This window comes from Toxorhynchites rutilus, chromosome 2 (assembly GCF_029784135.1).
Source record: "Toxorhynchites rutilus septentrionalis strain SRP chromosome 2, ASM2978413v1, whole genome shotgun sequence".
NCBI lineage: Eukaryota > Metazoa > Arthropoda > Insecta > Diptera > Culicidae > Toxorhynchites > Toxorhynchites rutilus.
Window position 1 is genome coordinate 50,053,852 of NC_073745.1, and position 15,215 is coordinate 50,069,066.

Below are 15,215 nucleotides of genomic sequence, written 5' to 3' on the forward strand. Positions count from 1 at the left end.
ACTATTTCCTATGATCGAATAGACCATCAAAGCTAAAAAAAACGATTTCATAAAGATTGAGATTTCATGATATGCGTGAATGATTCTTCATCGAATGTAATTTTCTATACATTTTTTTATATCTCGAGAATCTTATCTTTCTTAGGATAGTAATGTCTGTGTAGTTTTTCATACAGAATGGCGAGTAAAATTAGTTTTCCGGAGTATTCCATTTTCGTCAATTTCTAGGGATCGAAGGCAAAGGCAAAGAACTACACTCGACAAAAAATAGAGAAGAAAAATGCGACATCGAAGATTTGTACTGATTTGTGAAACGTTGTAACTCTGTTATATAATAATGCATTCGTCAAAGCAACAACTGGACTTTGTATAGAATGTTTTCCATCGATTTGCTGTGCGTTCATTAATTCATGAAATATTATTAATCCAAAATTGAAGGATAATTTTTCATTTGATGGAGAAAACCTCTGTAGTAAATAGTTCTACTGAAACATTCTATGAATCAAGAGGAAGCGAAATAATGAGGTTGGTTGGATTGCTATTGGGATTTTTTTTTTATCTGTATTATAGTGATTTTCAACTTATTTGGCTGGTTCGTCACTTTTACTTCCATTTTTGGAGGAATGCCGGGAGTGAGAATTGAACTCGTGACCTTCAGCGTGAGGGGCATGGATGTTACCACTACACCAGATCGCCTCCACGCTATTGGGAATATATTTTTCAAATCTATAGAAACTTTGAAAGCAATCCAAAAACGCTTTTTGTTTTTCTGCAATGTTTTTTGTCTACAACGCATATACACATCAAACTAAAAATATGTACGTACGATATCCCTGAACTAGAAAATTGTGGCTTGGAAATGCTGTATTTTTTATCTTTATGGCATCATTTATATCGAAGCTACAGGCGTTCCGAAACTGCTTAGAAATTTGAACCCTTCACTCCTCGATCCTTTGTCAAGTGAAGATGTTTTTTATATATCAGTGCATGCTTCCTACTTTATTTTTTATTTTCTTGAAATTGACTTTGTAGGAAGACTTTGCGCCAGTTTTGCCACACAGTTTGATTAACTAGGAAACGCTTTTACCGCTGAGTTATTAACGGTAGAGAATGTCGATGGAGAGAATCGATCAGAAACAGATAGGTCCTATTGAAAAGTTAAGCGTGATTTTTTTACAGCCAGTCTTGTAAACGGTCGATATTTTTACGTCTTTCGGGAACTTATTGGGGTACAAATTGAAAATCGAGAATCGAGCACATCGCCTAAATTGTCCAATTTCAAACGCTTATTGCTCAGTCATTTCATGATGGATTGATGAAATTTTTGCGTCAATCGATTTCGGCAGTCCATAACAATTTTTTATATTGAATAAAATAATATATAACATTAAACTAACTATCAAACAATTGAAAAATCTCAACCCCTATCCTAACGGAAATACCCACTTATGATTGGTCGAAATTGACGACACATGCGGCGGTTCCCTAACAGAGACATCAAAACCAAGCTGCCTAAGGGAAATCGGCATTGCAAATACATGAAAGTAGGGGGCATTTTTATATTGCAAGTAAGAAGAGTGATACGAATAATTCTAGCAAATAAAATTTAAATTTGGAACTTTAATGTTGGTTGCTTCGTGAAACTCCATATCAATGTCCGATCGTGTATTGTGACTGCCCTTGCGCGAAAGTTGCGGCTCAATATGTACTGTGAACGTGACGAAGAATGTACTGCTCGGCTGCTCGGTCACATCAGAAATAAATGCACACTCGTGCACACAACCGTCAGTTGAACGTCCAAATATAGTCGTCATGACCATCCTTTAATTCCGGCTAATTTGATCGTAGTTTTAGTTGAGTTGAAAGAGGAAGTGATTTTCATGGATATAACACTAGAAACGTGAATGAATTAAGAACTCCTCATTTATTGTCATGTGCTTCACAAAATTTGTTATATTTGAAAGGAATAAATGTTTTCAATTCTATGCCAAGACATATTGAATGCGTACAAAACTTACAGAATTCAAGAAGCACTGTATTTCACACATTAAAGCTGTATTTCCTTAACAGCCGAATAATGTTTTTCAAATTTTTGACGAGCAATAGTAACTGACGAAGATTTATACGAACGGATAACTTTGTGTGGACAGTTTAGACCCATTCCAGCGTGACGTGACAACAGTTTGAATCACTAAAAACAGCTTTTTTCTCGCTGTCATGTAAAAATCACACGATTTCCAAATGGTAAACGATTTTAAACTAAAATTGAGAAAATTTCCTACAAGATTCTTCAGTTGGAAAATATTTTGCAGTTGAATTAGCTTGTTGCCTGCCCAATACTTGTGTGACGTGAAAACACCTGTCTTTTTGCGAGTTCCGACTTTTGAACATTAATGTTGTATTTTCAGTTCCGTTTCAAAACATACAAATAAACTTTGTTCTATGATTTGTCAATGATAGATGAACGTAGATTCCTGTATACTCAGTTTTTCATAAAACTCGCAAGAACCTGCATTTTGACGGGATGCATTTTGTGACGTGGCAACGCGCTCTGTGCGAATAAACAGTCTCCACGAAGCGTTGTCACGTCACACAATCAATAAGTTGTATTAAATAAGAATTTCATCGTATTGTAGCAATCGATATACTATTTTTTATGTTTTTTATTACTCTGAATTCTTCTTACATTCCTCTGAGAACTCCCTTCCCCTTCCGGAAGGTGGCCCTGAACATACCCTCCTTTGTATCCTACTGCTTCCTACTGAATTTTCAATAGTGTCAAATGAAAGGTGTCATAACGCTGACAATTTGATAATATGGTGACTTTTTTCTGGCTCTCTTCATTCTAGCGTTTTAGCGCAATTTTACGTTTTCATTCCTTCAAAACCAGAGAAGAAATATTCGACCTGTGTGCAAAATGAGTTCTATGTTTTTTTAGATTGTGAACCATTGCGAAACAAGGCAATTTTAATTGTTTATGGTATGCTCATCAAAATAAGCTATATAAATTTAATCTACCTGTTACCTGTAATACAGTGTATATCTTTATTTGGAAAAAGTCGGGGTGGTGCTGAACCGACCTCCTCTGGCGCTTGCCGGCAATGGCTAGCACAATCCTGGTTCATCGAGTGGCGCTCACTACAGGGGGAACGCATTTGATTTTGCTATCAGAAACTTTTGATAAACTCTTTGTATGCATCCGCGCACATACCTGTGCAAGGGCGTTTATGTTTGCGTGTTGACTTTGACTTTGACTTTGACTTTGACTTTGACTTTGACTTTGACTTTGACTTTGACTTTGACTTTGAGTTTGACTTTGACGTTGACTTTGACTTTGACGTACAAATTGAAAAATGAAAATCGATCGCATCGTGAAAAATGTCCAATTTCAAACGCTTGTTACTCATTCATTTCATGATGGATTGATGAGATTTTTGCATCAAACGATTACGGCACTCCATAACAATTTTTCACATTGAATAAAATAGTATATATCATATAACTAACTATCGAACAATTGAAAAAATTCAACCCCTATCCAAACAGTGATACCCAGTCCTGATTGGTCGAAATTGACGTCATTTCTTTTTCGCGCCCGATTCGTTCTCTCATCGGCAAGATGCATGGCAATCGAGTAGGAGGCGCCTACATCACACATACCAAATGATATAAAAGCAAGGAGCATTCGTGGATCTCATTCATTCTTACAACGGACGTGGAACGGACAACAGTGGAGAGCAGCAACAGTGAAAGCGGCTAATATATAGGCGAGCATAGAAGTTGAGCGGTCAAAATGCGAGCTGTGTCTCACATCGAGCTTCTATGGCAGCATAAGTAGCGGCAAACAGTAGCAACGGTTGTTGAAACCGGTCTACTACTAGTGGCAGCAGCAAGCATCACGAGCGGATCGTTTCAGGCACGCTCTCTCCGTCAGAAGTGCGAGAACGTTTCTTGGCATCGTGAAACTGCAGCATCGAATCTGAGCGGCCAACAATTGAGATGTGTCTCACATAAGTGGCAGTAGCAGCAGCAGCAGCGGTAAACATCAAGGCTGAACCTCAACAATCGAGCTGTGTCTCGCATTGGCCCACTACTGTTGGCAACAACAAACATCATGAGTAGAGAGTTTCAGGCATGCTCTCTTTCTCTACTGCTGCTGCTGCTACTCAGTCAGATTTCTCATTCTCATTCATTGGACGCTCAGATCGATAAACATATGTATTTCTAGTGTGCATTGCTGGTACTCCTGTTCACATCAACCAATACAATTGGATGCGGTTATGGAGGTAAAGGAGACAAAGGACCCGGTTAAGGAATAGTGTATCGCAAGGTTCCACATGGCAACATCCAGTGTATCAAACCCGCTATCCGTTGTTTAGCTCACCGTGATGGTGTCAACGAAACCCTTGCAATCCGTCGCACAGAAGCCGAAGATGCCAAAGCCAAGGAAACCAGCAGCGACTCCGAAAAAACTACCGTTGCCAAAAAGTTAACAACTAAAGGGTGTGTCACATCAAATTGCATCACGGAAAAAACACTGTAGAAATTTAATTTTTAGGAATTATATCTTCAGCTTATAATCAAATAATCAGATAAGAGTGTATAGATCACGTTGGCCATGCTTCACTGTAAATTTTTCGTAAATTTGGAAAAATGTCGTCGAACGAAAAAGAGCGTCGTGAATTAATCCTGTGCACTCATTTCAAGAATCCGGAGTTGTCACATCGGGACATCGGTAAGATGCTGGGAATCGTCCAATCCACGGTCAGCAGAGAACTAAAACGATACTTCGAGAACCTAACCATCGACCGGAAGGTGAAGAACGGCAAAAATGGATGCTCCGTCAGTGAAAAAGATCACAAGCGCGTAGTTAAGCAGTTTAGACGTGATCCGAGAAGTTCGGTCCGGGATGTCGCCAATAAGCTGAATTTGTCAAGTTCATTCGTCCAGCGGACCAAGCAGCGGGAGGGCCTGCGTACATACAAGGTTCAGAATGCTTCTAACCGCGACGAAAGGCAAAACATGGTGGAGAAGACGCGAGCCCGGAAGCTGTACACCGAAATGCTGACGAAGCCGCATTGCCTGGTAATGGACGACGAAACCTACGTCAAAGCGGACTTTCGTCAGCTGCCGGGCCTGTTGTTCTTTTCCGCAGAGGACAAATTCAGCGTTCCGGAGGAGATTCGCAAGCAGAAACTATCCAAGTTTGCCAAAAAGTACATGGTGTGGCAAGCGATCTGCTCTTGCGGAAAGCGGAGCGCCCCCTTCGTGATGACCGGCACGGTAAACGGGCAGGTTTACCTCAAGGAGTGCCTACAGAAGCGCTTACTACCACTATTGAAGCAGCACGAGGGCCCGACCATCTTCTGGCCGGATCTCCCTTCGTGCCACTATTCAAAGGACGTGTTGGAGTGGTACGAAGCCAACGGGGTCACCTTCGTGCTAAAGGAAATGAACCCTCCCAACGCGCCGGAGCTTCGCCCAATAGAGAAACATTGGGTGATTATGAAGCAGGCCTTCCGGAAGAACCCAAAAGTTGTCAAATCGGAGGCGGACTTCAAGAGAAAATGGATTTCTGTTCAAAAAAAACTACAACCTGACGTTGTACAGAACCTTATGGACGGGGTAAAGAGGAAGGTGCGAGCATACGGGCTTGGGCTCGAAGTATGAATAAAAAGAAAATGCCAAAAGTTGTTTAATAGTTTTTATTTTACTGTCTAAAATTTTCAAAAGGATCGGTCTACTGGGCGAATTTCTACAGCGTTTTTTCCGTGATGCAATTTGATGTGACACACCCTTTACTACATCCGACTGAAACCTCATAACATTAGCACGCAACCCATTTAACCATTCCAGTTCTTCTCAGGACTTTCGGTATTGCTTTGAAACGAAAGAGTTTAATTTATTGTTTTCCACTTATCATAAAAATGATATAAAACTACGATCAAAAATACTGTTTACTTTTACATTTTCTTTGATCATGTGCAACTAACAGGAAACTTATCACGTCAGAAACATACTTTCCATCAACCGACCTGACTGGATGCGGTAAGGGAGGCGAATGACATATGTATGCATATATATATATATATATATATATATATATATATATATATATATATATATATATATATATATATATATATATATATATATATATATATATATATATATATATATATATATATATATATATATATATATATATATATATATATATATATATATATATATAGCGAAACGGCTCCGGTCATACACAGCACGTTTCAGACAAATGCCTCAAGTAATTTTCTAAAATAATATTTTGCCGATGCCTTTGCGCGAACTACACAGGCGAGTAGCACCATAATAGCAAATCAAATGTCGAACTTCGTGATATGGGTGCGTTCATCGCTATTCGGTTCGGCGTCGGTTTAACCCTTTCATTACGACAGTGTGCTCCGCCGAAGTGCTACCCCTGTACGAAGCACTGCGCCGAAAAGTATGCACATAGCGCTGGTGTGATCGAAGAGCAGTATGAATTTTATGTCGTCTAAAGACGACGCTCGTACACACAGCTCGTCGCGCGGATGTCGTCTATAGACGACGCTCGTAACGGAAGGGTTAACCAACAATAACTACGCTTGGCAACATTGACATCTGGCAATTTTCATATAAGATTTTTTCCCCACATGTTAAAAGTGGTTTTTCATATACATAAAAGTGCAGCGTAATATGTCTACTGCTTCCCGGTTAGAAAATAAATGATCGTTAGAAAATAAATGAGCGACCCGTCCAATTTCAAACGCTTCTATAACGCGTCTATATATTAGCAGCAGTGGACGCGGCTAATATATAGACGAGCATCGAAGCTGTGTGGTCAATAGACTAGCTGTGCCTCACATCAAGCTTCTATGGCAGTATAAGCAGCGACAAACTACTACTACTCTACTAGTGGCAGCAGCAAGCAACGCGAGCGGAGCATTTCGGGCACGCTCTCTCCATCAGAAATGCGAGCACATGCTTCTTGGAATCGTGAAAGTGCAGCAGTGAACTTCAAGACGAGCATCGAATCTGAGCGGCCAACAATTGAGCTGTGTCTCATATCGAACTTAAGTGGCAGTAGCAGCAGCAGCGGCGGGAAACATCGAGGCCTAACATCAACAATCGAGCTGTGTCCCGCATCGGTCCAGTACTGATGGCAACAGCAAACATCATGAGCAGAAAGTTTCAGGCATGTTCTCTCTTTTTGCTGATGCTGCTGCTCAGTCAGATTCCTCATTTTGTTCGACGCTCAGATCGGTAAACATATATGTTTTTAGTGTTTTAAGTGTGGTCACATCAGATCAACATCAACCAACATGACTTCATGCGGCAAGGAAGGCAAAGGAGGATCGAAGCGTATCGCAAGGATCTACATGACAATATCCAGTGTATCAAATTCCCTATTCGCTGTTTAGCTCGACGTGATGGTGTCAACGAAAACCACCAAAATAAAAACAGAAATAAGCAGCAGCGGCTCCGAAAAAGCTACCGCTGCCAAAAAAACAACAGAAGTGAATTGTTGTTTTTGTTGCTCCATAAAGTTTTACGCGAGTAAATATGTCGGAATATACGCAATATGAGCGCCAATCTCGTAAACGTGCATCGGAGCTAAAACAACTTTCTATCACTGATACCGAAAGCTCGATTGTAACACTGGTGAAATGAACAAAAAATACCCAACAACCAAATCAAACGGCCCTTTTCAGGGCCATCAGATCATTATCAAAGAGTTTAACAATATATTTTTTCAAACATCCAAAATCAGCACGCGACAGATAGCCTAACGTAATCCTACTATGCGGTCGTGTCTCGGACACAACCTTCTGTGACTTTTGACGTAGGACTACGTCTAACCGGAAGATATAGGGGGTGAAATGAAAATCTAGGCAATGAACAAGTAGGAAAAAATGCAAGATTTGGAACGCTTATAACTCGAGCATTTCTCAATAAATCGCAAAGGTGTTTGCATCAATTGATAGGAAATATATCTACGCATCTATCATAACGAATAACATTTCATTTTTCTTGAGATAAACAATTGAATAATTGTGAAATATCAAGCATTGTCCAAATGCACTATGTGCCCATTTTTGATTGGTCCATTTTGTGCTCCTCAAATCGTACCGACCAAAACGGGCAACCAGAGCAGCAGCGAAATAGAATGAAGCACGATTGGGAAGGAAAAAGAAAAAAAAAAGAACGAAACATTGGTCGCAGTCTCACACATGCGTAATTCTCGAGCCAGCCAGCTTAAAAATCCCCGCTCCGCTGCCGTAACGATCATTCTCATTCAAACCGTACACCACATCGTTTCGCATCACATCACATAAACAAACTAACACAAGCAGCCATGTCTGGGCATGAGAAAGGAGGAAAAGTGAAGGGAAAGATAAAATCCCGCTCGAACCGTGTTGGTCTTTAGTTCCGCGTAGGTGTATTCGCCAATTGCTCCGCAAGGGTAGCTAGGCCGAGCGCGTTAGTACCAGTGCACCAGTCCACCTAGCCGCCGTTATATAGTTTCGGCCGCCGAAGTGATCGAGTTGGGTGGCAAAACAGTGAATGAGCTGATGACCACCTATGCATTCCCTATCACAGCCATAATTTTGATTGTACGATATGTACATACGCCAAAAGATGCCTGGCGTTGAACATTTAATAAGTACAAAGCCTTCAGAAAAAAAAAACGAGAATCAACTATGAGATAGTGAGAAAAAATTGAGAAAGTTTGTAAAAAAAAGCAAAAACACAACAAAGGTTCTTTTCAGAACCCCCAACATGTTCATAAAGAGTAAACAGTAAACTAATCCATTTTTCAGGTAGATAGGTAGGTATTTACGTAGGAGAAGAAAAGAATACAATATATTTAAAATATATATTTAGCAAAAGCTGTCCCCTTTGTATAGTCCTACGTCACTCCGGTTATGTCCCCGACATTACCCACCTATCTTTTTTAAACTCACCTCTCTCAAAGGTTGGTGCATAAAAATTAAATTTGTTACAAAAAATTATGATATAACTAGTGCTTATTCAAAAAACGTTTTCAATTTTCTCCTAAAACTAGATTTGAATTTGGTTCTCTGGTGCATAACCTCATGGAATGGGTCTTTACTGCAGATTTTATTTATATTTTTTTTCAATGAATACTTTACCCGACGAAGTTTTTTTTAACGGATTATACTGTGTAGAACTTTTTTTTAATCTCTTTTTTTTTGAATTTGTATTTATCAGTGTTATGTCTGTCATGATCTTGGTGATGATGGTTCATTTTTATTTTTTATTTTGTTGTTTTCTTTTGTATTAGTTGGAAAAAAGTAGTCTACAAAAGTTTCAGCCTCGGGCGCGTTGCACAGGTGTAATGGATATAAAATAAAAGTTTTTGTGATAGCCGGTCTGGATTTTTTCGTAAAGGGAAATTTCTCGACTTATTTGGATGAGGATACTCATTGTCTATCCAAAACTACGTTGGCGATTTGACTTGTGCTCTGGTGGACCAATTGGCTGCAAGCCGGGTTGCCAACCTTCCAGGTTTCCCTGTATATTGCCAGTTTTTTTCAAACATGCCAGCGAAACAGCCGAAGGCAAAAAATCTACAGTTTTCTTGAAATTTTCACAGTTTTATCCAGCTTAACCCAAATTGACAAAAAATAATTTCAACATGCTTGATTCAGCCGCATTTCTCAGCAACCATTCAGTGATTGTTTTTAGGATACAACTTGAACAAATCAAAACTAGAAAGTAGAACAGGGACAAAAAATATACGACGAATTCCAGCTTTCAAAAATAAAGAATAATGAAAAATGAAGCAAAGTCAGAATTAGTAAGATTGAAATTGAATGTAAAAGAGAAGTATAATGTTAAAAGTCGTGATCACAAACAGGAAAATTAAAAATGCTACTTACTGACACAGTCTCTGTATATCGTATATCGTAATGCTAGCAAAAAAAAATCCAGCCATTACCAGTTTTTGTTCGGATTTTTTCAGCTTTCAAAAAAATTGGTGGGTATTTCTGAGGACAGCATGAAGAATTATGTGAGGAATTGAAAATGGAATTCATTTACGCTGATAGAAGACGAGTCTACTGACGTTTCATCGAAGAAGTCGTTAGCGTTGATCGCACGCACGTAATTTTGGAAGGAAGGTACAGTCCATGTTAAAGATTGCTTCTACGACTTGATTGAGGTTATCGAAACTGACTCAGAAACGTTTTACGAGACTGTGTTTGCCTGTTTTAATAGAGACGGAATACTATATAAACAGAATATTCTTATAGGATATTCTGCCGCTGGAGCTAATAACATGACCGGTACCGAGAAGTCATTAGGAGCTTATCTAAGGAAATACTGCCCAGATTGAAACAATACGTAACCAATGCTGGACAATAATACGTAACCAATGCTGGACACTGTCACTGTAGACGCTAATTTGTATTGTTAATATAAAAAATTAGCATTAGCATTAGCATTGAGCAAGTTGCACAATATCGTAGGTGGTACGAATTCAGAACTGTTAAGTTAAAAACTAGCCTCCATCCGTTGCTGATGATTGGTAATATCTCTTAGATGAAGGCATGTTTTCTCCAACAGTTAAGAACTGTCCTGGCCACGTCCTTGCAACTGCTAAGGAAAGGGAATGAATGTTAGTTCAACATTTAATTAAGAGAGATGCAGAGAACTCTACGACCTCTCATAAATGTCTCGGGAATTCATGAATTTGTTAGTAGGGAAGCAATAACTATAACTATAACTATAACTATAACTATAACTAGGACGCGATCTGGTGTAGTGGTAACATCCATGTCTCTCACGCTGAAGGTCACGAGTTCAATTCTCACTCCCGACATTCTTCCAAAAATGGAAGTACAAGTGACGAACCAGCCAAATGAGTTGAAAATCACTATAATACAGAAAAAAAAATATAACTATAACTATAACTATAACTACAACTACAACTACAACTACAACTACAACTACAACTACAACTACAACTACAACTACAACTACAACTACAACTACAACTACAACTACAACTACAACTACAACTACAACTACAACTACAACTACAACTACAACTACAACTACAACTACAACTACAACTACAACTACAACTACAACTACAACTACAACTACAACTACAACTACAACTACAACTACAACTACAACTAAAACTACAACTACAACTACAACTACAACTACAACTACAACTACAACTACAACTACAACTACAACTACAACTACAACTACAACTACAACTACAACTACAACTACAACTACAACTACAACTACAACTACAACTACAACTACAACTACAACTACAACTACAACTACAACTACAACTACAACTACAACTACAACTACAACTACAACTACAACTACAACTACAACTACAACTACAACTACAACTACAACTACAACTACAACTACAACTACAACTACAACTACAACTACAACTACAACTACAACTACAACTACAACTACAACTACAACTACAACTACAACTACAACTACAACTACAACTACAACTACAACTACAACTACAACTACAACTACAACTACAACTACAACTACAACTACAACTACAACTACAACTACAACTACAACTACAACTACAACTACAACTACAACTACAACTACAACTACAACTACAACTACAACTACAACTACAACTACAACTACAACTACAACTACAACTACAACTACAACTACAACTACAACTACAACTACAACTACAACTACAACTACAACTACAACTACAACTACAACTACAACTACAACTACAACTACAACTACAACTACAACTACAACTACAACTACAACTACAACTACAACTACAACTACAACTACAACTACAACTACAACTACAACTACAACTACAACTACAACTACAACTACAACTACAACTACAACTACAACTACAACTACAACTACAACTACAACTACAACTACAACTACAACTACAACTACAACTACAACTACAACTACAACTACAACTACAACTACAACTACAACTACAACTACAACTACAACTACAACTACAACTACAACTACAACTACAACTACAACTACAACTACAACTACAACTACAACTACAACTACAACTACAACTACAACTACAACTACAACTACAACTACAACTATAACTATAACTAAAATATAATCCAGACTTTTTAATTTCGTCTCGTGAATTGCTGTGTAAGAAGAATTGATTTGTTAAATTTTGATATAATTTTTGTTGATTAAGGGGTAAACTTGTGGGAGTGACATTGCTCTAGTATTCTCTTCTCCCATAGACACAAACCACAATACCTAATCATTTCAACGAACATTTAGTTTTATAATATAGAACGATCTCACCAAATAATTTCACGAGTGCAGAATTACATCCCCTCGATTCTACCTAAGCAGGCGTTGAATATGCCACGCACACAAGGCTACACACATCTGTCGCTCAAAGCAGGAAAAAAAACTTCGCGACACACTTGTGATCCTGATCACTAACAGAACATCCATTCTGTAACGTCCAATCACCAACTCACCGTTGACTGCACGATTCCGAGTTGTTTTCCGATGAGAGAGTTGAGTATTTCCCGGGTACTTGCGTAAAATCAATTTGCGACGTTGTTTTTCGGGTGGCGCCTTTTTTTTGTAAATTTTTGAAAAACTGACAGTGATAAAAATACAATACAATAAACTCTAAACTACCTACTTCTACCCAAATTTTCAAGAAAAAATACCCAATGGGTTTTTTTCTACAGCACTTTTTCCGCGATGCAATTTGATGTGGGACACGCTTTACTGAATGACGTGGTCTTACGTCAAAATTGAAAGTGCATGCTATCGATTATTACGATGAAAATTTAAATGGGTAATTTTTAGGTAACTTATAGATAATAAATTCATGCGAATTTGTATAAACGGTGTTCCAAGTTTCTATTGATTTTGAAAAACTTGTACACAGGAATGAAAAAAAAGTTAGAAACATTACTCCTGCTCCATTGGTTTTCTGTTTTCTTTCCAGAAATTTTTATGTTAAAGGTATACCAAGCTCTGGTTAGTCAATTGTCGAAAATATCGTAAAATGCAGTAAACTCGTCGAGTTCGATCGTCATGTGAGTGCTGTTACGATTGCTTTGGAGCTAAAAATTACACAAAATCCCTCTAGAGCCACTTGGTTGAGTCTAGATAGAAAGAGACTGATTACCACCTGTTGTTGTCTATGGCGAATAATTTTCCTGTTGAAAAGTTGGTCTCAATAGAAGCTTGTGAGAATCGACTAAGTGCTATGAGAGAAGCATAATGGAAACACCCTCGAAATTGCAACAGATTGTCGAACAAAACAGTGCGCATTTTGATCTAAATTGGAACATTCTAACTAGACTAACCTTGAATTAATAATGAGTATTGTTTTTACCTCACCTTACGTGATTATCGATGTAATTTGGGAAGATATACATTCGGTTCAGGAACTAGGCAGATAGGTAGGCAATGGCCCCAATCAAAAACCTAATCTAATCTGCGTTTGGCGAAAGTGGCTATGATTATCTGGTTCACAGGTTAGTGCCTTTGTATATTTATTCTTCCGTATTGACAGTAATGAATATTGGGCAGTAACGGAATTGTGTCATGTATCACGGATCAATATCAAGCGTGACGTAACGGAAGGCGCGTACAAACAAATGCTCGTCATCGTGGGAAGTGATCCAACGGGAAACATCTCGGTGAATTCTAGCGAATATAAAATGGTGAATTCATAACGCGCCATATGTTATCGTTTACGATAACCCATCAAACGCACATTCACTGACAACCATGAATCAGAACCATGTAACCGCAACGGAACTCTCCTCTCACAGCTTTTTACAACCGATGAACGACGATGAAAGATCTTCTCCAATGAACACCTCTTATCTTTCAGAATGCGGTTTCGATGTGTGCATATGATAAAAAGTCGATGCAGAGCGGCGAACGCTTATCGGTTAACGCTGTTGTTGGTTCCAGACCTTGTCCGAACGGGGGTTTCATTGTACAATCCCACCGGGATGGGTTTGATGACGAAGATATTCCGCAAACGTGGGCTAATGTTTCAGTTGTAGTCTGACAAAGGTGTGAAGTGGACGAAACTTGGATTCGGGATCATGGATAACCAAGCGGATGAGCAAGATTTTCTTGGAATGGGAAGCAAGTGAGTTCGGAAAGCAGCTTTGTTTTCGTTAATTATTAGACCCTCAAATTAATTTCTCAGATCTCCCAGTTCTTCGAGGAGTGAAAGAATCGTCTCGCGACCAACGTTGGACGAATACTATGACACCACCTATGATCGGAGGGGAATTGCACTGATCTTTTCGCATCTGAATTTCTCAACGATGCCGTCCCGAAATGGTACTGATAAGGATCGTGATGACATTTCTAGTGTACTGTACGATTTGGATTTTGACGTGAGAGTGTTCAATGATCTCAGCAGGAAGGAATTGCTCGAAACGCTCAGGGAAGTATCCCGTGAGGATCACACGAAAAATGATTGCCTAGTGGTCGTTGTGATGTCACACGGCGAGCAGGGTGTCCTGTACGCCAGAGACAATAAGTATAGCGTTGATTCGCTTTGGAGACACTTTCTTGGGAATGCGTGTCCGTCGTTGATTGGAAAGCCGAAAATGTTCTTCATTCAGGCCTGCCGAGGGGAGAAGTTCGATGAAGGGGTGGTTTTCTCGTCCCCTCAAATGCGGAACAAACCTAGGGATATGGTAGACTCGAGGAGTGATCAACTGGTTTTCTCTATCCCCACCATGGCCGATCTGCTTCTGATGTATTCCACTTATGATGGATACTACTCGTGGCGAAATCCTCGCCAGGGATCGTGGTTCATACAAGCGCTGCAAAAAGAATTGAAGGAGAATGGCAAAGTGAAGGATTTACTGACCCTGCTAACGGGAGTGTCGAGGAGGACTGCATATGAGTATCAATCATGCGTTCCGCACGACGAGCGAATGGATTGCATGAAGCAGATTCCATGCTTGGTATCGATGCTAACAAAGACATTCTATTTTACTAAGAAAACAAAGAGTAGGGTTGTGACGACTATTGAATGAGAAAAATAAGATATTTTTCGTTAATATATTGTAACCAAAATCAACGATGTATCGACAGAAAATAAACCAGGAAAATTTCACCTAGAATTTCACTCCCAGCCAATACTC

At 39.0% G+C, this 15,215-nt stretch overlaps 2 protein-coding genes across 4 annotated transcripts in view; one reads left to right on the forward strand and one right to left on the reverse strand.

Annotated features, from left to right (window-relative positions):
- Positions 1 to 15,215, reverse strand: part of LOC129769036 (uncharacterized) — a 148,129-nt gene that overhangs the window by 5,644 nt on the left and 127,270 nt on the right. The gene's annotated exons all lie outside the window — the stretch shown is intronic.
- LOC129769035 (caspase-like) lies at positions 14,027 to 15,174 on the forward strand. 3 transcript variants are annotated; one of them, XM_055771038.1, is made up of 2 exons: positions 14,027 to 14,203; positions 14,264 to 15,174. In XM_055771038.1, exons 1-2 carry the CDS (start codon positions 14,157 to 14,159, stop codon positions 15,105 to 15,107), a joined length of 891 nt encoding a protein of 296 aa, XP_055627013.1. In that variant the 5' UTR covers positions 14,027 to 14,156; the 3' UTR covers positions 15,108 to 15,174. The 3 variants fall into 3 exon arrangements, with proteins under 3 accessions (XP_055627013.1, XP_055627014.1, XP_055627016.1); XM_055771039.1 differs by having other exon boundaries at positions 14,273 to 15,174; XM_055771041.1 differs by having other exon boundaries at positions 14,141 to 14,203; positions 14,243 to 15,174.

Coding starts and splice junctions, on each gene's coding strand:
- LOC129769035 (XM_055771038.1), top strand. CDS start 14,157: ATGGATAACCAAGCGGATGAGCAAGATTTTCTTGGAATGGGAAGCAA. Junction 14,204..14,263: donor TTTCTTGGAATGGGAAGCAA/GTGAGTTCGGAA, acceptor TTAATTTCTCAG/ATCTCCCAGTTCTTCGAGGA.